The 26,211-nt window shown below is 42.0% G+C and overlaps 1 protein-coding gene across 2 annotated transcripts in view; it reads left to right on the forward strand.

Annotated features, from left to right (window-relative positions):
* The window catches only part of ACTR3 (actin related protein 3), a 28,921-nt gene extending 20,727 nt beyond the window's left edge, over positions 1–8,194 (forward strand). For both annotated transcript variants that reach the window (XM_021548646.2, XM_077784922.1), the window contains 8 exons: positions 90–185; positions 729–836; positions 2,784–2,927; positions 3,679–3,852; positions 4,218–4,310; positions 4,757–4,882; positions 6,432–6,515; positions 6,908–8,194. In XM_021548646.2, coding sequence (XP_021404321.1) covers positions 90–185; positions 729–836; positions 2,784–2,927; positions 3,679–3,852; positions 4,218–4,310; positions 4,757–4,882; positions 6,432–6,515; positions 6,908–7,003 — 921 coding nt within the window. In that variant the 3' untranslated portion in view covers positions 7,004–8,194. The remainder of the gene's footprint in view (positions 1–89; positions 186–728; positions 837–2,783; positions 2,928–3,678; positions 3,853–4,217; positions 4,311–4,756; positions 4,883–6,431; positions 6,516–6,907) is intronic.
* The last annotated feature ends 18,017 nt before the right edge of the window (positions 8,195–26,211 follow it).

A 26,211-nucleotide genomic window follows, 5' to 3' on the forward strand; every position in this document is an offset into this window, starting at 1 on the left:
CATCTTAACTGAGGAGTTGGTGGTTCTTTTCTTTAATGTCAAATGTTTGGTTTGAATGTAAGTAAAAGATTTTTTTTTTTGTCTTACAGACTGAGCCTCCATTAAATACTCCAGAAAATAGAGAATATACTGCTGAAATCATGTTTGAATCTTTCAACGTTCCAGGGCTATATATTGCTGTTCAGGTAAGGGGAGGACTGTTGAAAGTCACAACTGCAGTATTTTTTCTTGGGCTAAAACTAATTTTACAGTGAAAAAACTGTGTAAGTGGTGTTTGGAATATGTTTATGTCCTTCTGGTTGGCAGTTCCAGCACTGCATGTTTGACATGCTTTGATTCTGTGGGTGGTTACTGGATACTGTTCCTCTGTTACCTCTACAGGCTTCTGAGCAGTAGAGTATGATATCTGTTGCATCATAAGTAATTAAAAAAACCACACTACATCATAATAACTTTATTAATCCAAGAACTGAATCCCTTTCAATATGAAGTAATTAAAAACTATGAGCATGGCTGAAAAAAAATTCAGGCAAGTGTCAAAAATTACATTTTGCAGCCTCTTTTTTCGAAGCTGTTGTATAGACATATATAATATTATTAAATCAGTTTATGTGCTGTAAATTACCATGGGGGTGCCAGTCTGTCCTTGGGAGGAGTGGTGGAAAGCGAGGTCTGCAGGCAGATGTTTTGCCAATATTTGATTTTAGTGTGTTTTTTTTTTTCCCAAGGCTGTCCTTGCCTTAGCTGCATCTTGGACATCAAGACAAGTAGGAGAGCGAACGCTGACTGGCACAGTTATAGACAGTGGAGATGGTGTCACTCATGTTATTCCTGTGGTAAGTGTGCCTCAAAGCTACACAACAGCTTCAGAGAGAGTTATTTGTCCTCTGAGTTCTCTGAAGTGTACACCTACACACACTGAAGTATAGAAAGGAGTCTTCAAAAACATTAGATAATTCCCAGGGCTGTGGGTGTCAGTTTTGGTTAATTTTGTAGTGCAAAAACTCTTGAAAACTTCTCTGTAACCCCGAGTTTGGCAGGGCTAATTGTCTTGCAGTGACTTACCTTACCAGGGCCATGCTAAGTGATGAGTGAAATTGCTGTAGCACATTTCCATTTTGGCTTGCTGGTAAGAGTGAATATACTCTTTATAGTAGTCAGTACAAAAAGTTTGACTTATTTTCATTTAGCTGAGTCCATTTATATAAAAAGTAGAAATTATACAAAGTATTAGATGGCATGTGTAGTATTGTTTATAATTTTTCTTTATCTGTTCCCAGTATTTAGTAGTGTTTCAGCATACAGGAAAAGGCAGAGTTCCTGCTTGACTGGAAGAAAACAACCTCTAGGGTTGGTTAATGTTGAATATCTGTTCCAATACATCAAGTTGCTAAAGCAGAAACTTGGATGATTGCATGATGTTTTATTAAATAATGAACACCTAGAGCTGCAGTAATTTTCCTTACTGTCAAATTACTGCCCATCTTTCCTGGGGTAGCTAACTTCATGGCTATGTACCAGCTATATTTGTATTTTCAAAATGAAGTTAGATCACAATTTTTAAGACAAAAATCTGTACAAATCTTTATCATGCCACAGTAACGTCAGTTTTTTAAAAACAGGAGCATTGGTGGTGGTCAAACTTACATGGTCATGTAAAAATTTATTAATTTGGGGGGAATATAGTGCCTAAATCTTTATGTTGTTCATCCAGGTTAGTGTATTTTTAATAAGACTTAGGAAACAATTGGCACCTCAGACCTTCTATAGGTAAACTGTTAAAATTTTACTTAGTAGTTCAAAGTTACTGTTTAAAAGAGTTGAACTTCTGCTGATTTGTGGGTTAGACGTTCTTTTAGTTGAAATAAGAGTAGGTAGTCATTTGAAGCATTAACTTCCTTTGCAGAATGTCATTTACTTCTGAATTTTTTAAATATTTTGAAAAATTGTCAACAATATTCTACCATTTCTGTTATAAAATAGATAAAAAGGAATTAACAAATGCTTTTCTCTGTAGTGATGTAGTGGTAGATTTTTTATGATGTTATTTTCTGTGTTAGTAAGACATTTTTGTAGGAATGTGAGGTGTGTGTATACAGGAAAACAAGCATTTTATGAGTGTGATAGCTGGATTCCTCTGTTTGGATTTAACAGGTCTGGTAGGGTTGAAGGCCAATCTTGCAGACTTGGTTTCTTTGTTTAAACCAGATGTTTTTAGTGCATTGATGGTGGTCCCCAGGATGAATGTGACTTGTAAGGGTAGGTTGATGGATGAGGATGGGCCAGTCTGATGTTCTGAGCAGTCTCAATTAATGTGCTGAAATTATGCATTTTCTCCCTGCTTTCAGAAAATTAATTTTGGTTCATGTGGATTGTAACGTCTTACATCAGTGGCTGTGACTGCAGGGCCACATCAGTTATTCTAAAATAATATTTCACCAAAAAAGCTTCCTTGACCTTTTTGGTAAGAGTAACCTCATTTTGAAGAGAAAATAAAGGCCAAGGAATAGTGAGTATAGTGATTTGTCTGCCTTATGTACTAGTGACCTTTCTGTTCCTTCTAACCTTGTAAGAATTATGAATCAATGCCATGCAAAGTAAAGTAAGGCTATGCTGTGAAGAATTGGATTTATGGTAATTAAATGAGCCTGTCTTAAAGGGCTTTAGCCTCAGAATCACAGGTAGTTGGTAGGAGTTTAGACTCCATGTCTTTCTCTCTCCCTTTGAGCTTTGATAAAAGTAGTTCTTATCAGTACCTTTGTCCCCGTTAACGTTGTGTACAGGCTGAAGGATATGTGATTGGCAGCTGTATCAAACACATTCCAATTGCTGGCAGAGATATCACATACTTCATTCAGCAGTTGCTGAGGGAGAGAGAAGTAGGAATTCCTCCTGAACAATCCTTGGAAACAGCTAAAGCAGTGAAGGTAATGTGAACATTGCAGATACTAAAGTTATTTTATATCACAAGTTAGTATCTTGTTTTAAAGTACAGGAATATCTGAAAGTAATTGTACTTCTGAGTAATGGGCTCTAAGTAATATAACAATATCTTAATATTTTAATAACATGAAATATATTAAACTCAAGATTTACAGTTGGGTTATACTTGTTCAGTTTGGCCTGGAATTTCACTCTTCACCTGTTGTCTCCCCTTTCTCTTCTCCTCCATTATCATTATTGTTGTTATTATCCTGTTGCTATTATTATTGTAATGTTCTGTAGGAAATACTGTTGGCTGGATGTGTCATATAAAGAGCTGTAATTGCTCTTACATTCTTTCTGAATATTAATGTGTTCTTTTTTGTAATCCACATTACGCAGAGAACAAAGCTATTCTGAAAGACATTCAGCTTAAAGTACAATTCAATTTTGTTTCTCTGGCAGTTCTTCAATGTATTTCAGAATTAATTTCTCACAATCTTCAAAGTTTAGAGGAAAAGCAGAAGAAAAGTAATTTAGCTCAGCCAGAGCCTTCAGTGCTGCACAGAAATGATCTGTAGTAGCAGAACCATTATCTACCTGTGTACAGTAAATGGCAGTTCAGTTGTTTTGAGGCCTGTTCGTTATCTGCCAATTGAATACTTATTCTTAAAAGATAAAATTACTACATTTTTGAAATTTCATACCAGTTTTCTATATTTTAGAGAGTTCTAACTGTATCTGTTCAATTTTCAGGAGCGCTTTAGTTATGTTTGCCCTGACTTAGTAAAAGAATTTAACAAGTATGACACAGATGGTACAAAGTGGATTAAACAATATACTGGAATTAATGCTATCTCAAAGAAAGAATTTACCATTGATGTTGGTTATGAGAGATTCCTGGGGCCAGAGATTTTCTTCCATCCTGAGGTAAGTTGATTTGAATTGTCTATACTTCGTTTTAGATGTGTTTTAAATGATAGCAGAGAAATCCCATTTGCAAAATTGTAAAGAAGTAGTTGTCTTTACTTACATATATTCTTATTTATAAGTAGATATGGACTATTATTGCAAGTCAGTGCTTTGATTCTTGATTGCTACTGATCTTTATACAAATCCAGGTTGGTACACAAAGCACTTATAAATGACAGCAAAATATTTAACGACTGTTTCCATTATTAGTTTTCATGACATCTCTAGTATAGTAGAATGGTTCTTTCCTTTTTTTCCTCTTTTCCTCTTTGTAATAAATGGTCCTCCACAGTGACTTGACTTGATTTTATTCCTGATTGCAGTTTGCTAATCCTGACTTCACACAACCAATCTCAGAAGTAGTAGATGAAGTTATTCAGAATTGTCCTATTGATGTTAGACGTCCTCTATATAAGGTCAGTAGCTCTAATGTCTTTTTTTATACATATACATTTTAGAGAAATTGTGATATTTATCAAGGTACATATTTGAAACTCTTAAAAACCAATACCAAATGAGCAAAATGAGCCATTTTCCTAGAAATGGATCCAATATGCAGAAGGGTTTGTTGTTCATGTAGACATTTTCAGAATGTGCTTTTCATTAGGGACACAAAAAACTGAGCAAAAGTGGTGAGAGGTAGTAAGATATAAATGGATTTTAAAGCACAGACAATTTTAATGTTGCAAGCTCTTGGTGAGTTCATGTTGTGTCATGCTTGTATGCTAGATAATTTACAGTAAAAGCATACCTGCTAACTGTTGCTTTTAAAACTGTATTTAGATATTTAGAATTTAGGAACTGGGTATTGTGATGACTTGCATTTTCAGACGTGCTTAACAAATTTTGTTATTCAAAACAGAATATTGTCCTCTCTGGAGGCTCAACCATGTTCAGGGACTTCGGTCGCCGTTTACAGCGAGACTTGAAAAGGACTGTTGATGCCAGGCTGAAACTTAGTGAAGAACTTAGTGGTGGCAGACTGAAGGTTGGTTCATGCAGCTCTTGCACCTAACAAGTATCTGTTACCTGGAAAATGTGCAAATAACATCTTGCAATGATCGTGGTCTTTGTTGAAATGTCTTTATCTCATTTGCAGTTCTTACAGAGGCTTTTCAGACACTCATCCATTACACTGATCACATACCAGCAGTTGGTCACTCCAGCTGTCTTTGTGCTTGGTGTTTATTGATCAGTTACGGCTCATTGTGCTCAGTCTCTTGAGCATGAAGATAAGAGAAATGAATCGAGCTCATTGTTGAGCCACCAGGAGAGTCAGGAGCACGTGTCCTGTGAGGAATGAGGGAGCCTTGACTAGAGAAGGGAAGGCTTTGGGACTCCTGATAGCACCTCAGTACATGTGGGGAGTTTACTGATTTTGAGGTAAACTCTAAATACCTTCCTCTGCTTCAGAGCTTGCCCTGCCTTGAGCATGAGGCCAGACCAGAGATAGGATGTGGTCCCTTCCCACCTCAATTATCTTACATTCCTATAAAGGACTTCATGTTTTTACTAAACTTAATTTATGCTCTTTCCACTGCAGACCTCTGACCTAACTGTTGCATCTTTCTGTTGTCCCTGCAAAAATAAAGGACCAGCAGAGAAAAAAAAAAAAAAGTGTGTTTTTTTCCATTTTAAGCAAAATTTATTTTCCTCATTTATATTTTAGAATCCAGCTAGGTGAGCTCAGGCAATCCTTTAAAGCCCCAGCAGAGCTTTATAATATGCCATGTAGACAACTCTGAAATTTCAGTCATACACAGTTCTCTGGCCCAAGAAGCATCACTTAGTCTGTTTTCTTCACTAGACTTGTACCACTGAGTAAAGAAGCAGAATCTGAGTAAGGAAGTTGGATGTGATTCTTCTTCTATTCTAAGTGCCAGGCATGGCACAGTATCACTGGCTGGAGTTTTGCAAATGTGTTGCAGAACATTTTTAGATACTGTTTCAAACTTCAGCAGTCTGGGCTGGAAAAATAAATTCTGAAACTGTTACATACACTGTCAGTTTTGAGTGGCACAAGTAAGGAATAGGTTGTGTGCCTGTGGAGGGAAAGGGAATGGCTGACTGGAAAGAGTTTTATAGTTCAGAAAAGCATGACTGACTGTATTGATCCTGGATAAACGTTCAGTCTGCAACTGATGATGCTTTGTTAGAATCATCACATGAATTTTGAAAATTAGCTTCCCAAAATGTGTTTTTTTGAAAAGTTTGGGTAGTATAGATCAATGCTTATAAATGCATAAATGAATAGTCTATCAAGAAATTAATCAGAAAATAGTGGGAAAAAATGGGTGTGAATGGAACTATCTTTGTCTGATAAAGCAAGTTACTTATCTATAAACAGGAGCTGTTTCTTACTCTTCATTGTAGAAAAGCAAGTCAGATGCCATAAATGTAAACTTACATGCACAGCATTTATGAAAGTACTAATTTATGAAAAGCAAGCTTGATATATACACTCCTTTAAAACTAGATCTGGTTTTTACCTGCAGAAATGACTTTTAATGTGTTGCCATTCTCTCCTTTTTCTGCAGCCGAAGCCCATTGATGTCCAAGTCATTACACACCATATGCAGAGATATGCAGTCTGGTTTGGAGGATCAATGCTGGCTTCCACAGTGAGTTTAGCTGTAAAGCTGAGCATGTTTGGGCCATTCTGATTGTGCTTTAGGAGCTCTCATCTCACCTTCATTGTATATTAAATGTGATTGGGGAATTTCTGATAGACCTCAGGTGGTAAATATACTTTCCCTGTTTTTGCATTAGACTTTAAAGGCTTGGAAGAGCACAAGAAAGCTGAATTAAAGCTTTGTGTGAGTTGTTAAATAGTGCATATTAATTTTGTGGCAGAATGTATTTTTTGTATTTGTGCTTAGCCACACATGATGTAAGTTAATTTTAGGATTTCTTTGCTATCTTTGTTTTTTTTTCTACTGGCCACATAAAAGTTAATATTGTTAAAATAATGTGTCTATACCATACACTGATGGTTTTTTCCTTCCCTTTACAGCCTGAATTCTACCAAGTATGCCATACCAAAAAAGATTATGAAGAGATTGGCCCTAGCATCTGTCGTCACAACCCTGTGTTTGGAGTCATGTCTTAAAGCTGACCCTGCTGGGGTCAGGGATGGGGAAGTGGGGAGGAGGAAGAGTCTTTCTGATTACTTGTTTGTCTGATGGCTGGTATTAGGATAACAAACATGACTTGACAATAAGAAAAAGACCAAACACAATTAAGCAGGATCATTTTAATAAGTGTCTCAACATGCGGATGTAGTGGAAAGCCAAAATGATCACGTTTTTTCTTTAGATTGATTATTTGAACCTGTGCGTAACAAAACAAAAAAAAGTGGATTTTAGTTCTTTCTGTGCCCTGATATTTTGTATATTAATGAATTATCCAAGATTTGATGGGATTTGATGGTGTGTAGATAGTCAGCTCTCTAATGCTTCCATTGTACCCTTTCATGGGTGCAATACAGGAGCTTGTTTATATTTCATACTTTTTTATACTTTGAGGAAAAATACAAATAAAAGAAACTGTAATATTTGAGGAAAAATATTTACCAGTGACCAACTTGAAAGTAAATTAAAAAAAAAAAAAAAAAGAAAAAGTCATGACTCGTGCAACTAGCTCTTGCAAATCATGACCAGTCTAAATCCTGGGTTCCATACAATGCGAGTGCTTTTGGAACTAAGAAGCTACTATCTTGGATTAACCAATGCCTGCTAGTGCTTTCTGATTACTTGGTGCATTTTCATACTATCTCTTGCTTTAAAAAAAGGAAAAAAAAAGTAAAGACAAGACTGTTGGACCAGTATTGCAGTTCTGTAGTGTCATTTCTAATTAAACCAAATAATCAGGTTATCAAAATTTGGTGTATTTAAAGCCTAACACCATTCCAATAAAGGCACAAAATTTCTTTTTATGTTGGTGTCAGACTTGTTAATCTCATGACATGGGAAGTTCTGAGCATGGGTCCCTACATATCCACTGTGGCTTTTGAGGAGTGAGGTTGGTCTGTGAGGTAGAGATGTAATGTGCTTTGTGTAACTCAAGTGTGAGCATTTTAGAACTGCAGTTTGTGTGTTCAGCTAGCTAGCACTTACCTAGAGAAGCCTGACAGCTCCTCCACTGTTGGGTTTGTTCATCTACTTTGTTCTGTAACGTTTTTCCCCCCACTTTCTTGCAGGTGGTGCTATTCAGGAGTCAGCACTGCGTTTTCAATCTCTGTGGTTTTTCTGCAAGAAAATACCATGTAGATAAAAATAAAGTGGAAACAATCTCTTTCTCATTCTTTCTACAAAGAACACTTTCTGTAGTGGCTGGAATTGCTTACAATTTGGTAGTGTTTGATGAAAGAAAAATCTTCTTTAGGCACTTCTGAGCCCGCAGAGGGAGTTGAGGCTGTTTGCATAGAAGACCACAAGAGGGAGATATCCCCGTTTCTTCAGAGTTGCAAAGATGTCTCACACTTCCATCAGAGAAGCTTATCAATTACCAGAGCTTCAAAACTTGGTAAATGGACTCCAAAACAAGGATAAATACGGGAAAGTGTTTCTGCAGCAAGCTTTGTAAAAAACTTACACGCTGGACTCAAAGAGAACATGATGCAAACAACAAAATTTTGAACAATTTTCTTACAAAGCTATTAGTGACATCTCTAACAGTAATACAGTATTTCAGTTTTTTAGAAGTCACTTTTTAACTCAGTTTGAGTCATAACCAATTCATGTGGTAAGGAAGACTAATAGGGCAGATACATTAAAAATGAAGTTCGAGTTGTGCTTTTCCAGCAGTCCTGGTTCTGCCACTGTATCATACTCTAGTGACAGGATATTTTGATACAGTGCAGTGGTGTGAAGATAAGGCAAGAATCTTTTTCCTCTCTAGAAAAAAAGTCTTAAAAATTCACTTGAAAAACTTAATTTCCTGACACACAGATACATAACAGTGAGCAAGTGCAAAGAAGAGGAGTGAATTCCTCTTCCTGTCATACACAGCTGTAGGGAGACCTTGAGTGTTACACAAATTCTGGGTTCATCTTCCTGAGGCACCAGGGAAGCTGCTCTAATTTTCTATTTGTCATTTGTGTAGAAGAGAATGGAAGGCAACCATGCCCTCACACAACTATTGATTTTTTTTTTAATAGCTGTGATCTAAAGTTATGTTAGTTTTCTCATAGAATGAAGTAAGTGGGAGATTTTTGGGTTTTTTTTTAATACTTAAAAAACAATACTTTTCAAAAAATACTTTATAGAAGTTACCCAGCCACAGTTGATTTTGAGTGTGTTAACTAAAAAAATAAGTATGAGCAGCTCCTGTTAATGACTTGGACTGCACAGAGAGTCATCAATACTTAAACACTCCAGACATAATAGTAAATTCAGTCCTGTGCAATGGGAATAACTTTCTGAAAATGCTCACATCAGTGTTCTACACCTGTAACAGCAGATCCAAGTCAGCTCTGCTGGTGAGTGGTGAAGTGCTGAGCAGCCTGTGGGTCAGTCATCCCAGGGATTGTGTGAAGCACACACTGTACAACATGGAACACAGGCACTTCCAGGAAAACCCTCTGCAATCTTGAGATGTGGACCTCCCATTGTTCTGTGTGGGGTTGAGCTTAAAGCTCAACCGCATGGAATGAAATTACGTTTTTTTTCTCCAAATGCTTGTTACTGGGCAGGTGACATGAAGGCAATTTTAAGCCCCTGTAGGAGGATTTAATGGGACTGATATCACAGCATAGCTTTGTGTCCTATTATGAGACTGGCTGACAGAATCCCTTAGGAGATCATCCTAAAGGGCAGAGGAGTCCAGGCAGGCTGGACATTCTTCAATAAGGAAATCTCAAAGACACAGGAGCAGGCTCTCCCCATCTGCTGAAAGCTGAGCTGGTAATTTGCAATTTACTGATTTTATAGTATATAGTGTTTATAAAGGAGACTTACACTTCTTCTGTCCTGCTGCCTGCAGGATGGGTGGGGGCAGTGCTGGTTGTGCACTGAAAATAGCAAAAAAGCATTAAACAGCTGCAGTCTGGTCTGCCCAAACTTGGCTTACTTTACTCTTCTCCAAGAATTTGATTTGATCCCAGTAGATGAGGTAGGACTCCAGGTTTAATTGTCTTAAAAGGTGGTGGTTCCATGCAGCTGAGCTTGGAATAAATCAAAGGTCACTGCCAAGTCAGTTTAGGCTCATCTCTTCATTTTGTGCAAATGTTTGTACCAAATATTAGGTATGATTGGGATGGATGAGTTATCCCTGAAAAGCTGCCTGGAGGTGACTGCTGGGCTGGGTGACCTCCTGCCAGCTGTGCTGGTGCTGTGCAGCCTCCCTCCCTTGATAACTGGTGTTCTCTGAGTAGGCCAAAACTCCTGTGGCAGTAAAATGAAGAGAAATACATCATTAGCATCACTTTGATTTTGTTGTTTGGATTTTTTTTTTTTATTTCCCCCCCAGAAGCAAAGTGCTGGAATAATCAGCTCCAAGTGCTAGTCCCCTGTTCAAGTTTCCTACTTTAAACAGGACAGAGATCCCAGCTCCCATGTGGATGCTTCAGGTGTCTCTTTCCTCTCAACATTTTTATGAAAAACCGGGTTGCTAAAGGGAGGGCAGAGCCTGGCCCGTGTTGGCTCCTTGAGAAGCAATGACCCCCTCTGTGTTTGGGCAGTAGCAGCACAGTGGCTGTAGGCTTTTACCCCAAAGCTGCAGTATAAATATATATTTTAGGACAAATGCATTTACTGCTGGAGGGAGGCCCAGAGAGTACAGCAGCAATTAGTTTATAGGAGCTGAAGACGTAGTGCTTGATATGAAGCATGTAACACTGGTGTGGCTGAGAAAAAAGCTTGTTTATTTTCTTTTCACAAATTCAAATGTCAAGAAAGATGTTTTATTTGAAAGACAGACCAGCACAAAAGAAGCCATTCATGAAAGGCCAGAAGTTGACCAACATGAGTGCCCAGGACTCATCTTTTTGAGCATCTTGGAGTTCCAGTTCTTTTAAATAAATGAACTTTAACTGGAGCAGGGGTTTAAATACATCTCTCCTTCCCAGCTAAATTCACTGGCTACTCAACTGCGTAGATAATTTACCCCTATTCTTTTTTTGGGTCTCCCCCTCCCTGACTTGTTGCAGAGCCCAAGGCTGAGCCTGCTGCCCACAGCATGGCAAGGAGTGTGCCAGCACTGACTGCTCTGAGAAGCAACCCCCAAAAGTGCTGTTTAGTTGTGGGTTGGTTTTATTGTCTTCTCCAGTTTCCCAACTCTGATTTAGCCACACTGTGTTAGTGGTGAAAAATACCAAAAGTTGTCCCTCAAGCAATAACAAATATGAAACAACAGTTCTATCTCCCAATGAACCCAGAAAATCAGGAACATGCACGTGTCTGTTGTAATGCAGAGTTGCAGCTGAAGTACCGTGGGGAGGGGAGGGGGAATTGGCCTTATTGCAGCACATTTGCAATATTATTATTGCAATTGCACGTTTGCAATAATATTACTGCAATTGGCCTTAGTGCAGCGTGTGTTTTAGATGTGTGAGGCTTTGCCCGGCGAGAGTGGGCAGGCTCGGTGCAGTCAGGGTTTCACACTTGGCCACAGGATGGCACTTTCCTACAAGAAATCCTGCGTGGCTGCAGCCTGGAAAACCCCTTCGCACAACCTGCCTGGGAAAAAGCAGCTGACTGGAAGCATCCGATGGCAAACCTTCCCGGAAAGGCTGTGCCTTGTACTCATGTCAAGGTGAGGATTAGAGCCGTGTTTTACCAGCTGGAGCCAAGGAATCCGTGTGTCCCTGCAGCTGCTCCAGCCAGAAGTGGTGTGAGCTCACCCTGGGTGCTGAGCAGGACCGAGTCCCTCGGCACAGGGAATCCCGGAGGGCACTGAGAGGGAACCGATGTCACACGCGGGATGTGACAGCCCTTCAGGGGATAACTGCAAGGAGGTTTTTGCACTCTCGTTGCAATTCAGTTCTGAGTTACCTCAACCTTTCCTTGCACCTGGTTGCAGGGAGCGCACCCATGCCGTTGGCAGAGCTCAAGGCAGGGAGAGCTCTGCTCATCGTGGTCCTGAGAGGGATTGGGTTGTAGTGTGCTGAGCTTGTCCCCCACCAAGTGTGGGTAATGATATTCTCACCCTGCTGTGGTGATCCTGCACGGATGTCTCAGCACTGCCCTCAGCATGGCTCACCAGGCATTTCTGAGCAAATCGGGCTGTTACCTGAGGGTTGATTTGGGGAAGAGGAAAGTTTATACATTGTTTTTTGGGAGCTGAGCCACAGCCAGGCTGCTCTGGTGTAATCACAATGTTCAGCTCAAGCAGAAACCCTGGGTGTCCTGGGTGGAGCTGGGCAGCAGCTGTGTGTGCCTCTCGTATTTTACAGAGCTATGAGTATTTTTAGAAGAACTCCTCTAATAATTGATTTCACAAAGTCATGACCTGCCAACCTTCTGCTCCTCTCTCACCTCCATTAACTTGTCTGACCTACAAAGTGTCTAATGTGGTTTATCTGCCTGATGTGCAAGCTGACAGCGAGCTCAAAAAGGGCAGATACACCTTTCCTCAGCTGTGCAGCACCCTGAGGGCAGGGATGATTTTGTTCTGGTTGGGCAGCCATCTCTAACTCATGGTCCTTTCACTCTCTTACCCCTGCATGCCCTGCAGCACCCTGGCAGCTGCTAAAACCTGTCCAAGTCAGACAAACATGGAACTGTCTGCAAGATAAAGGTGAGACAGATGCATCAGGAGCTGAGACAGAGGGGCTGAGCACAGGCTATGGAGCAGGGAAAAGGGGGGTGCATCCCACAGCACAGCCTGGGTGTTTTCCCCAGTGATCCTGCTGCTCCTGGGGTTGTTCTGGTTCTGGACTTGGTCAATTGATGCTTCAGCTCCTCACTGCATGGATGTGGCAAATGCCTCTGAGCGCTGTGCTGGGAAACCGTGGTGATGGCAGCTCTTTGCTGGCACAAACACTGCCCACTGCAAACCTCTGGTCCCTTGCTCCTCCTCCTCCTGTTGTACTCAGGGAAAGGGTTTCTCTGTTGTCTGTGCCCTACAGAGTTAAATAGATCAAATCTAATTGTCAAAGGGGTAACAGGAGACAATGCTCTATGACCTGTGGGGTCAATGCCTCGTTTTGTAGCACTCCACAACTTCTATCCTCTGTTTTTTTTTTTCCTTATTCCATTATGTCCATAATTCCCCTAATGAATAGGGTGTGTTTGCTGTGACAATAGACCAGGCTGAGAAACCAGAGATGGCATGGGGACTGGGGGACTCTGTGCCACTGGTGGTGATGTCCAGACCGTGGTCATGGTTCAACCTCCCCATTCATGCCTGCTCCATCTCCAGCTGCAGAAGCTGCTGGGTAGCAGAAGTCAGCTGCTTTCTGCAGGTAATGCCTGTCAGGGCCAGGTGCTGTGACCCACCCTAGCCCTGATGAGAATTGCAGCAGCTGCTTTTCCAGCCTCCAGGAGACAGGGAAACCAAATGGCACTTTATCTTCCAATCCCCTAAGAGTTTAACCATATTATAAATGGCTGTGTTGGAGGGACAGGTAAAACACCCCTGGAGCTTGTCTAGAGTGAGAGGTTGGTGTGCAGGGAGGTGGGGTTTGAACTGACAGACCTGCAGCTGGGGTCTCCCTGGTTTTCCTTCTTGCAGCACCTCCGTGCAGCCTGGTGCCCTGCCTTTCACTTGGAAGGTTAATTATCCTTTAAATGAGAAATGTGTTTAGCTCCATCAGTCAGAGCAAGGTTAAGGGCCTGGACAGAGGGATTTCACAGGGCTGAATCCTGCAGCTCATTGCAGGTGGGCATCCAGAGCTGGGCTGGGAAGAAGGGGCAGCTTTCTTTGTCTGCTCCTTAGCCCACCCAAGCATCTTTCCCTGCCAGCTTTTGTGACCACATGCATGCCTTCTGCTGGGTACACAGCCTGTTGGTCATAGAAATGGAATTTTTGTTAAATACCTATCTGTGTAGCAATTTATTCATTTTCACAGAGTTCTTGCTCTGCAGAAACTCAAGCAGGTCAGAGTAGCTTAAATAAAAAAAAATCTGAGGGGAAGTTCACTGGCATAAAAAATTTCTTTTAAAAGTTCCATTCAAAACACATTGGAAATGTGAAATTTTCTTGGCAGAAAACATTTGTGCCTGTCTGATCCTATCTGCAGGGTTTTCCTCTCCCTGGTGGGCAGTGCTGGTAGCTGCCTCAGCCCTGACCCTGGCAGAGGAGGAGGTGCAAAGATATAGAAAAATATAATTCGGTTTTTATAGTATTTGTATGTGCCTTAATAGCCTTGGCTTGCCAGTGACAGTGCACTGGCCTAAGTGAGCACGTAAAATGTGCACATTAACTTGGTAAACACAACTGGCTTTTCAATATTGTCTTTATATTGATGTGCACAGGCAATATTGATAAGGCATTTTACTCATTCCCAGCTGGATCACACACTGTGAAGCTATTGTGTATATTAGACTTCAGATGGAAGTGGCTCAGAAAACTCCAAATCTGCCCTTTAAAATTAAACAATTAAGATGTGATGGAAAAGGCCATTTAACACCAGGTCTTTACATGATGACTGCAAATCTTGAGTGACTTACTGGATAATATTTTTTATGTGGTGTCCCTCTGCTATGATTTTTAGGTGTTCCATGGAAATAATGTGATAATTAAAATGTGTTTTTTGAGTAAGTTACATGACAGAGGGATGGGGCACTAATGGCACTGAGGTGTCTGAGCTCTCTGTGCACCAGTGGGGATGGTACCCCTGCAGTGTGGGGCCCTGTGCTCCAGGGTGACTGCTGCCTGCTCCACATGGGGTTTTGGATAAGCAGCTCCACGGGAAAAGGGTGAAGGCAATCAGGAAAAAAGGAGGGGAAGGACTCACAGGCTTTTGTTATAATAACAGTACATAGAAATTTAAATTAGATTGCTCTCCAAGATTATTTCCCAACAATTGGTCACGGAGTCACATAACTAATCAAATTGTTACACTTGATGCCTATGAAATATCTGTTGATGCATTTTCTCTCTCCTCTTTTCCTGCAGGAGATACAAGTGCAGTAGTGCTGCTGGAGCCCTTGGTCTGTGTGCAGCTGTGTTTTGGGGAAAACCACAGAGCCTTCAGCATATGATTTACTGGAGCAGCAAAACTTGCTCATCCCTTCCTTGGCTCACCTGAGCTGAAAATACAATCTCCTCTTGAAACAACCCTGCACGCAGCTGGGTGTAATTCAGCCCACAGCTTCTGCTGCCTTAATTCACAGAGATCAATTTACAGAGGGAAGCCTCCAGCTAGCTGGCACCAGGTGGTGGCTTTGGCTTCCTGAGGGGGAGGGTGACAAATACAAGTGGCCTGAAACAAATCAAGGGATAATGCGGTGCCACAGAACGGTGCCGGATGCCTCCTGTCTGCGGGTATCTAATACAGCTAATAAGCAGCTAACATTACTGCCTGATTTGGCAGGAATTATTACCTGCTGAATGGCTTAATAGATTTCTAGTCCCTCTGTGTGTAATTTTCACTCGTCCCCAAAGGAAAGCTATATAATGTTTGCCATAGCTGTTTGTAGAATTGGGATGCACCACAGGTGTACTTTGGACTTCATAAACTGCTTGGTGTTACATCCCATTATGCTTCTTGTGGGGCTGGAATTACTGGGAGCTCTTCTGGGGCAGCAACTGCTACTTGGGATGTGATTTTTTAAAGCAGGACCTTTGTCACTGCAGTGTTTGTCTTCATTATCAGTAATGCACAGACTTTGGTAAATCTGCCCAAGTAACTCTTGGACAGCTTAAAATATGTTTAAGTGGTTGCATTCAGAGGTTTGTTTTTTTTTTTTTTATGAGGGCTGTGCTTTTAAATAAAGCAAGATCTTGAAAAATTGTTTTGTCTAGTGGATCTTTTTCAATAGCTTTTAAAAACAGCGTATTTAAATTAGCAGCAATGGTCACAGGTTTAATCATTTAGGTGACCTATCTTATAGGAATCTAATTCACTATTTCAGATTCTAGTTCAAGAGGAAGAAATAGATTCCAGTAATGCTTAGAAATCATAAATTAGATCCTGACAAGATGCCCTATACCCATGTCCTTATATTAGGGGAGGAATGGTGTGATGTGGTGTGAAATGAAGAGAAGGACCCAGGCATGGAACACAGAGGGGTCCTGCTCATATTCATTAGCCAAGATGATTGCAGTAGCTAAATATCTGATTAAGGGATATATAAAAATACCTATTAAATAAAATAAGCCTGCATGGGTCTTTGGCTGGTGTGTCTGAAAATGCCTTGCAAAGCAAGGGAAGACTCTCTGAAGTGCCCACCCAAGGGACCTGTGAAAATGAACAGCACAGCAGAAATGCTCTGTAAAGGTCAGCCAGGATTGTGCGTGGAGCCTGAGAGCTCAAGGCACTTGTTTGGCACAGGGCTGCCTGCTGCAATTGTTTTTCAGAACACAGGACTTTTAACTACAGTAACACTTCGTGCATCCCGTGGTTCTTCTGTCAGAGGAAGTGGGGAAAACTCCCCACCCAACAAAATAAACCAAGCCCACTCCTTGCTCCAGATTGGTGCATTGCCACCATTTAGCAAAGAGACTTTAAGAGGGGACAAAGGGTTTGGTACATGAGGATTTTGGTTCACCAAATTGAGGGCTGATAATGGCACAGGAGCTTTGCATGTCACATCCAAACTCCCTGGCTGGATGGCAATTCCTGCTCCAGGGTACCTCCAGGTACAGCCAAAAATACACCTGGAAAAAAGAGGTACTGCTTGTAATCTGGGGATGTTGCTTGTGAAATGTCTTTTAAAAAATATACCATAAGTGTATTATATCCTCAGTGATACTGCCTTGAACAAGCAAGCAAAAATGTTGATGCTCTCCAGGCAGAAGCGAGGAAAATCAGAGCTGTAAAGGGTCTTTTAAAGCTCCATTTTTGTTATGACTTCAAGTATCATTGCTAGAGCTAGCTAAAAATAATGCCCATGTCCAAGGGTTTTTGCAAGTAGAAAATGTAACAAAAATCCAAACAGCCATTTAATGGTAAGGACAGTCACTATTTAATGGGAAGAAAAGTGTGTTTTCTCACTATGCACAAAAACTAGAAATGCCTAAAAAGATGTCATTCCTGTAATGGTTTGTCATGCTGAAGCTTCACCAAAACTGCAAATAAGGGCCATCAGGAATGTTTCTATTTTATCTTTAGTTAAGTGGGAAGCTGCTGGAGCAGATTGCCTTGATGGGGTGGGAGGTTTTCTCTGGGGCAGCCCAGAGGAGGGGCTGGGTCAGGACGTGGCTGGCTCCCAGTGTTTGTGGGAAGTTGTCCTGTGCTGGTCCAGGCTGGATGCAGGATCCCATCCTCCCATCCCTCCCTGCCTCTGGAAGCTGTGGGACCTCCCAGGCAGCTCGATCTGGCTGTAAGGGAGGGTTTCCTGTTCTTCCAGCAGACTGATTCACATTCCCTCCACACACAGCTTTCTTTGGATGTTGCCATTTTGTAAAACCCTCAAGTGTGTAGGTGTCATGTCTCCTTCCTGATTCTCAGCAGTCCTTGCTCTCCTGCTCACCAATCCTGCCAGTGTACCCAGTGCACTGCCTGCCTCCACTCCCTCTGGAGCAGCAGAACCTGTGGCTATTCCAGGGAACAGCCCTGAGCCATGGTCACATTTTAATGATATTTACCAGTTTCTGCTCACATTACATTCACCTGATTTATTGTCTGTTTTTGGGCTACTTCTGTTTTGTTGCTTTCAAGGCTTCATTCTCTTTCTGACTAAAAATTCCACATTTTAGATTGTATTTCCTGTATATACAAGGTGGCCTTTTTCTTCTCTCATTTAGACAATACCTGTCTAACTTAATTATCCTCTCTGGACTTCTCAGCCTCTGAATTTGCCTCTTCTACAAATGTCAGGGATCTGCCACTAACTCCCCATGACACACAGTGAGGAAAGTTATAAAATGCTGGCCCTAAGTGGTCCCCATGTTGCCCCAGTGGCACTTTAGCCATGGAGCTGGTGTGCAGTGTGCTGCCCCAGGGCCCTGTCCCCACGGCTGGGTGATGTTCAGGAGGGCATGCCAGGTTTTATTTGCAGCTTGTTGTGGTTTATCCCCAGGTGACAACTCGGCCCCACTCAGCTGCTCACTCGCTCCCACACCATGGGATGAGGGAGGAAATCAAGAGTGGACGTGAGGAAAGCTGAGATAAAGAGAGCTCAATAGGTGAAATAAAAGCTTTTCTCTCAAGAAAATCAAACCAGGGGATTCATTCCCCACTTCCTGTGGGCAGGAGGGTGTTCAGCCATCTTCAGGAAAGCCATCTCCAGGCTTTGTGACACGCAGAGGTAACTTGAGAAGGCAAGAACCACTGCTTCAAATATCCCCCCTTCCTCCTCCTTCCCCCAGCTCTGTGTGCTGAGCACGCTGCCCTGTGGTCTTAGGTTTCAATGCAAGATTTAACCAAGAGTGTGTGTTCTATTAGCATCTGTCAAAACCAGGTGGGGCAGTTTTTCTTTATCTCTTCCCCAACCAATCCTCCCTCCAGGAGATCTCTTCTGCTCATGGCCAGTGAGTGTCACTGCATGGCTGAGAAAATTCCATCATCCCCCTGGGAGATGCTGCACCCAGGGGGAGGAGCCAAGCATTCCTACCTGGGTAGAATCTGAGGCGTGGAACACCAGAGACAGTCTTTTCCCACTGGATTCTAAGAGGAAGACTGGACCCATCTGCACCACCACTGGACCTCAGGAGGAGAACTGCACCCTTCTGCAGGGCCATTTTTTTAACAGAGCCACACCTGTCACTCCAGGAGGGCTGCAGCCACCATTTAATCAGACTAATACGAACATCTAGACCCACAAGTTGTATTCTGACTCTGTCAATGTTTTTTTTTTTTTTTTTTTTTGTGTGTGTGTATTTACTGTGTTTTAATTTTCTGAGTAAAGAACTGTTATTCCTATTCCCATATCTTTGCCTGAGAGCCCCTTAATTTAAAATTACAATAATTTGGAGGGAGGGGGCTTACATTTTCCATTTCAGGGGAGGCTCCTGCCTTCCTTAGCAGTCACCTGTCTTTTCAAACCAAGACACCTGTGGTCTGGGATATCTCAGCTGCCCTCTCCCTCCCAACTCCCTGTGTACCTCCTGCTGCCTCTCTGGTGGGGCAGGGTGAGGAGCAGAAAAGGCCTTGGCTCTGTGAATGCACTGCCCAGGGATAAGGAAAGCATCTCTGAGTTATCAGCACTGGTTCCATAAAAAAAATACAGAACACAACCCTTACTGTGAGAAAAAATTGACTCTATCCCAGCCAAAACTGGGACATAGCTGTAAGGCCATTACTTCTTGCTTTTATCTGACCCCTTCTAAAGTTGTTTTTGTTTATCCCAGGTGAAAACAAGAGGAAATCAAGAAACCTCATTTGTTCCCTCAGAGGAAAATCTGTCCTGCCTGATAAAAAGGATGTGAAGGGGAGAAGATAGTGGTAGGATGAGGCTGCAAGATAGGATATCTGAGACTCATGGGGAATGAGTTCTCACCTCTCCACCTACTAACTGACTACATTTCTCATGCAGTTGAGCTAGAGGAGAAATCTTGTAGTTAAATAATAATAATAAAAGATAATAATTCAACAAGGAATACAAATCATGTGAATGTGAGTGAAATGTAAAGCCTTTTTGCTAGATAGACTGCAGAGGCCCAGTATATCCTGGAGAATTTAATAAATCTAATGAAGCTTTCACACCTTCAGGGACAGGGCTTAAACTGCTGGGCTTCCTATCCATCTTGGGATCAATAGTGCAGTTAAGTCAAAATCACCTGCAAATAGAGAACACAAGGTTGGGAGTGTAGTTCATCTCTCACAGAGGAAACAGAATAATAATCAAAAAGTCCAAGCCAGCGAATTTTAAACTTTCAGCATCATTTGTGATGCTGCTTTTCCTGGGATGACCCAACAGTAATTCAGGAAAATGTTCATGAGGGCACATGTAATTTCACATGTGGTAGGCTCCACTAGGCACCTTCATTTTTGGGGCCATGGCTTTAAGGCACTTGGTAAAGAGCAAGATCTCAACCAAGTCACCAAACCTGGCAGAGCTGGTGGGGGAAGTGAGAGACATCAGCTTGTGTTCTTTGTCACCTGTGTAGGTCCCAGGTGTGGCACTTCATGGAGAAATATCCTCAGGCATGGACAGAACATCTGGGGCACAGAAACACTCAGCTCTCGCTGAGGTGGAGCTCACCCTTCCACCTCCTCCAGCCCAAACATAAAAATAATTCAGATTAATTACCAAGTGGCTGAGGTACATTGCAGAAAAAACAATCTTATTCCCTGCGACTTTCTTTTACATCATGCAGTGTGTAAGGCTTTGGCAGTGGGTAAGTACCAATAAAATGGAGTAGGAAAAGTTCTGCTTGAGGAAAGCAAATTAAAATTTTGCCTTTGCAGGGGTGGAAGAGCTATAAAGTTATTAATCTTTAAGAGGTGATTGCATAGCAATACGTTGCCTTCTGCTGGAAAGAAAAAGAAAAGGTTATGTTCTAGAGGGTAAAATTAAGAGAGCTGACTGCAGTGGTTAAATGCACCATATATCCTGGGGTGATGTAGTTGACATGAGCCTGTGTGATGCCCAGAAGTGAAAACAGAAGGTTATGGGAAGGAAGAAATGAGCAGAAAAAGGGGCCAGCAAAATAGAGGACAGGTGCTGGGAGTGGACAGCTTCAGGGGACTGTTAACCATGGGGAGGACACTGGTGAGGATGCAGGGAACTCTCTCAGGACACTGTTATTTTTTTTTCCAGGCGGACAGCCCAGATGAAAATTAAGCTTCAGATTTGCTGGGGTCATGTAGGAGTGAGATCTGTTGGTCTGCCCACTCACACAGGGATCTGGGGAAGAAGGGATGTGCTGCAGGAATGACAGTGCTGTGTCTCCCTCGCTAGAAGTGTGAGCTAAGTGGGCTGGGGAGGGAACAGACAGCTTGAAAAGAGGTGGAGGTGTGAAAGAGGGCCCTGCTCAGGGATCTTGCAGGTCTCACTCTTCCCTCTGCATGCTTTGCACCTCAGAGGAAAGAAATATTCTCGTGCTTTCATTCCAAGCAATAATCTTGTGTTGCTTTAATCACCTCTCTGATCCTCAATCTGCAGAAAAAGAGTGGATTGATAAAAAATTGACCTTTGTGTTAACACTGGCTGTTTCTGGTTGGTAAATGAAAAATCTGTCCTTTATGAATTATGTCTATCTCTGGAACTGGAGTGAAGGATGGGAAATGAAATGTGTCATTGATACAGACTCAAATTTCATGGCCCATCAGTGTCCCTTGGTGTATAGGGCTGCATGGCTGAAGTGGTCAGCAAAGTGGTTGTTCACAGAAGGACACGGGGCTTCGTCATCACTCCTTCTGCCAGGCTGGGCTGTCTGCAGACAGGATTTTATCTTAAGACACATAGATTTAAAGATAACTTCCCCCTCTCATTTTATTCCCCCTTTGGTTTGATTCTCAGCCTGGCAGTAAAGCTCGAACATCTCCAGCTCATCACAACATCCAGGGAGAGCTTGTGGGAGAGTAATGACCAAAAAACACAAGATCTGCTGGCAACTGCTGAATAACAGAGTGTTTTAAAATGTGAATCTGACACTTCCATTTTTTATTTATTGAATGTGGAGTACATGCAAATAGAGTGTCTTTGGGATTGCATGCTGAGCCCTGGGACATTTACAGATCCTAGCTATAAATCTGGAATAAGGCAACACACCCCCACTGTGATATCATTACTGCTGTAATAAATATGAGATGTTTCCTCTTTTCTCTCTTTTCCTCGTGTGAGATACTGCAGATTTCTGCTGTCTGGTCCTTTGAAGACATCTGGGCTCCCAAACTGGCAGGTCAGCCCTGAGCTACTTGTCTCCCCTTAAAACTGCTGGAAATTAGGGCTCAAGTTCTCAAAAGTCCACAGTCACCTAATCCATGTTAAAAGCACGTGACGACAGCAAGAATTAATTGGTTAATTGACACCAAAGCCTTGACAGCAAAATAAATGAAAACCTATCAGAACTGGGGAAAGCAGAAGGTAAAATGTGATAATATGAAAAACAGGATTATCATCTAGTCAGGTCAGGAGAATAATGTAAAACAACAGGACTAAAAGAAATGGCAATTGCCTGGAAATACAAAATAAAGGATGTGAAATAAAATTAGAGAATAGTATGAGAACCATGTGTAGGATGGTGTAAGGCATGATGAAGTCCTGTCTAGCAAAATTAAAGAGACAATAACAAGTAGGCTGGTGTAGATGTGACAGACAAGACTGGTGGGGGAAGATTTAACGTGAGGATTTCTTGGGCTGCACTAAGAATGGAGAGAGATGCTGTGGCTGACAGAATGAGATAGAAAAACTATGTTATACAGAATTATCTATAAAGCAGTATATTGTTATGGCCTATCTCAACTATGAAGCAGATTTAAATTTCACAGCTGATCACCTCCAGAATTTGGAAATGTCTCTGAACTCTACCTTCTCTACAACACAAAATACCATCCAGAAAATCCCAAGTAGTGACTGTAGCCTTTGACTCCAGTTCTTGTGGTGTGGGCTGACCTGGGTGCAGGTACAAGCTGTGGGCAGGGCATGGCATTTTAATTATTCCTGCTCTGCTTCCAGGGTTTTCCTCTAAGCAGTTTCATTGGTCTTTCCCAATTATTTGCAAAGGTGATATGCAAAACTGTGTATATAGTTTGCATAGAGAAATCTTTGCTTGAGGAAGATCTGAATTGTGACAATGTGTCTTGGTTAATTCTTCTTCTCTTTATTATCTGCCTCCTTCCCAGCTCTGCACTAATTGAGCTCAGTGCTGGTGATTTGGGACATCTTGTGGAGGCTTCTGGCTTCCAGTCACTCAGACATATCCTCTTGTGGGTATTTCCCACCCTCACAGGACTGAGCTGGTGAGGAAGCTGCATGTATTTCACTGCAGCAGGAAAATGCTGACGGGACATTTGTTCCACTTCTTTGTACTGAGCAAATGGACATCGGGAAAATTAACAGTGAAATTCATTTGGAGTTTAATTAAGTAGGAAAACCCCACAATTCAAAAGGCAGATTCCCTTAAATAGCAAAATGATTACAGCTAATAAAAAACTTGAGATAGGATATGCTCAGAAATAACATAGCCAAAATTAATAGCAATGAACTGTATATCATGTTGTAGCACTCGCTGTTTTCCTCTAGAAAGGAACAAACTGCCAACTGCATTTCAGAGGAAAAGGAGGGTTGTGTCTTTGAAGGGATTACTGCTCATGTCTTCACAGGGTGGCTTGGATCATCAGAGACTGCCTCAGCTTAGAACAAAGTGCTCAGAAATGTCACTTGGCAGTCAAGCCTATTGCTGAAATCCTAAAAGAAACAACTTACAGAAAGTTACTAGACTGAGTCTTAATTGGCCCAGCTGAAGCATCTTGCTGGGAATTGTGACAGGCAAAGTCAGCACTTGGATGTGTAATTTGTAACCCAATATGACTTTGGAATGATGTTAAGGTACAAAATGTGCATTTTTGGCAGCTGTGTTCCCATGTTGCAGTCCAGCAGGGCAGAGGCCTGCTAGGCAGCTGCTTGAACACAGGGATCTGGTGCCATTTGAGATCCCCATGGGCACCTTGCTGTACTTCACATCTACCTCAAGGAGGTCTCAGGTCTCAGATACCCTCCTGATGTCCCCAAGTCACCCCTCAGGTGGCAGTTCAGACAACTGGAGGGAGCCCTTGGCATCCTTGCTGGGTGGAGCAGCTTCCCGAGATGACAATTTACCTGTGCATCATAGGGTGAATCTGTTTGCACTGGAGTGGTGAATTACTGACAGAACAGAAGGGGGCAGGTTCAAGCCTGTCTGTGCCATTTCCTTTCCTTGTGTAACATCTCTCTGGCTGTCCCCAGAACCTCTGTGCTCCCCTGTCCATCACCAAGCCCTCCTGCTGTCAGGCAGGGAAGTGTTAAACCTGCCTCTGGCCCTCGCCTTGATGGAGGGAACGGAGGAGAAGCACCTTTGGAAAAGGAGAAGACACACAAGGTTGCTGTCTTGTTCAGTGTAAGCTGTACATTATTAAAGGCCCAAGTTGTGTTTATCCAGAGCTCTTTGCTGGAGCTGCAAGATGGATAGAAACAGGAATGAGGGCACAAGAAACCCTTCCCTGAGGCAGCCCTGGGGCTGTGTGTCATCTGTGCCCCAGCTCCGACAGGATGTTGAATTTCTCTAGTGCTTCCCATGAAAGTCTTGCAAAACCTTTATTTGAGACTAAAAATCAGGCCCACAGGGGTAAAAAAACCCCCTTCAATTTCCAACAGCTTGTGACAGACGTGTCCAAGGAGCAGGGAAGGCAGCAGGGGGAAACAGAGACAAAGCATCATTGCTGCTGCCGGATCACTGGACCACCTTCAGCAGTTTTCAATGGCCAGAGCACTTCTTCATATGATTCCTGAATATCTAGAGAAGAAGCTGATGTCTTCATAGCTGCTAGCCTGGGGACTCTCCTTTTCTGTGCTCTGGCCCTTGTGAATGGCTCTGGGAAGGGTAACAGAGGAATGAAGATGTTTTCCCTTTTCAAAAGCAGATACCTGCCCATCGCTCCAAGTCAGGCAAAGTGCCCTGGGGCACTGGGGTTTGTGGTTGGAGGCACGTTTTGGAGCCAGGACCAGGTGGTCACTCAGAGTGCCTCATTTGGCTTCAGCTTGGAGGTGCCCACATGCCTAGAAACCTACAGGAAGCTCAAGCACAAATGTGTATTTAATGATGAAACACAACTCAGACAGTGTTCCCTACAGCTCATCCAAAATATTCTGAGTCAATGACAATATGGGGCTCAAGGGCAGCAAAATGGGACCACAAATGAGGAAATTTGCTGTGGCCAAGCTGAGCTCTACCTCTTTGTGTGCATGGTTGGAACGACTGGAAATACCAGATAGGTGGATTTTTTCATCCTTCCATGTTCCAGACAAAATTAAATCAACATCCTCCTGTTTGAGCCATGCTAAAAGCATGGACATAGCCAGTTCATGAAGCCCATCTGCTCCTTTTTAAAGTTTTCAAGCCAGGTAACTTGTTTTTGTGTTTGAGCCCCTGTTTAAAGTCCAGTGTTTTCTGCTTACCTCTATTTCTGTAAATCCCAGTGTGCTGTGTGAGGGGAGTGAGTCTACTAATCTGTAACAGAGGTCTGCAGAGTGAATTAAATGTGCTGAGTGCTGCTTGGTGATCTTGCAGAAAGAAAAAGCTGAAAAACACAGAGAGGATAAAGAATGATCAGACTTGGTATTTTAAACAATTAACATTTTCAAGCCCTTTAAAATGGAAGAGAACATCTGTTAATAAAAGAATAAAATGGAAAAACCAAAATCCCCAAAACCAATTATGCGAAGCAGCAGCAGAAGCTCAGATCTGTCGTATGTTAGTTTTAATTTTCTAGTAACTTCTAAAATCTTGAGTGAGGAGTCACAAATGCATGTATTTGCATCTAAAGCAATTTCCAAAATGTGAAAGGTGAACAGCATGCACAAAGGCAGAAAATTAAATGGAAGTTAGACAGGACAAAGCACACAGTATTTGGGGAGGCAGAGCTCTGGCCACATTGGAAAATAAAATAAAGGACAAACTCCATGTTCATCAGTTCAGTAGAACTGATGGGAAATGTAAATTTTAATCCCAAATGGAAATCAGATTTTTGTGGAAAATGAACTGGTTTTTGTTGGATTAAAAAAATCCAACAAAACAAACCTTAAAAAGCCCTGAAGTGGTACCTGCCAAAACACATTGAAGTATGGATCTGATCATTGCCTCCAAAGGGAAATCACAGCAAATTGGTGTCTCTGCTATGTGGCTGCACCTTTACAGACCATTTCCCCCTCAGCCCAGATATCTTCCCCAGTCCCAGGGAGCTCCCTGAATTTTAGCCCAATTAGCTATGAACAAACAAGCTGCCCCAAAAAATGGCAGTGGGGCACCTGTGCATTTCCCAGGCTTATTGCCACTTTTTGTTTTTTGGCTGCCCAAGTTGTGCATTTCTTGTAAATGCTGCTCTTTTGGAAGCAAAAAGAGCTAATTTCTTTAGCTGCAAAATGAAAAATATGTTCCAAACTTGAGAAGACAGGAATGTAATGGTTGCACCTTTCAGGCTGACCTAGAGGTGGAGTGATTTCAATTAAAAATCGATTCCAGTGAGTACCAGACAGAGGAGAAAAGGAATAAAGTCAGTTTGCAAACTGTTAAAAGAAAAAAAAATGTTTCATTCGTATTTGAAAGACTAAGAGCGTTCAGACTTTCATT

Source organism: Lonchura striata, chromosome 8 (assembly GCF_046129695.1).
Source record: "Lonchura striata isolate bLonStr1 chromosome 8, bLonStr1.mat, whole genome shotgun sequence".
In the NCBI taxonomy this organism is placed as follows: Eukaryota; Metazoa; Chordata; class Aves; order Passeriformes; family Estrildidae; genus Lonchura; species Lonchura striata.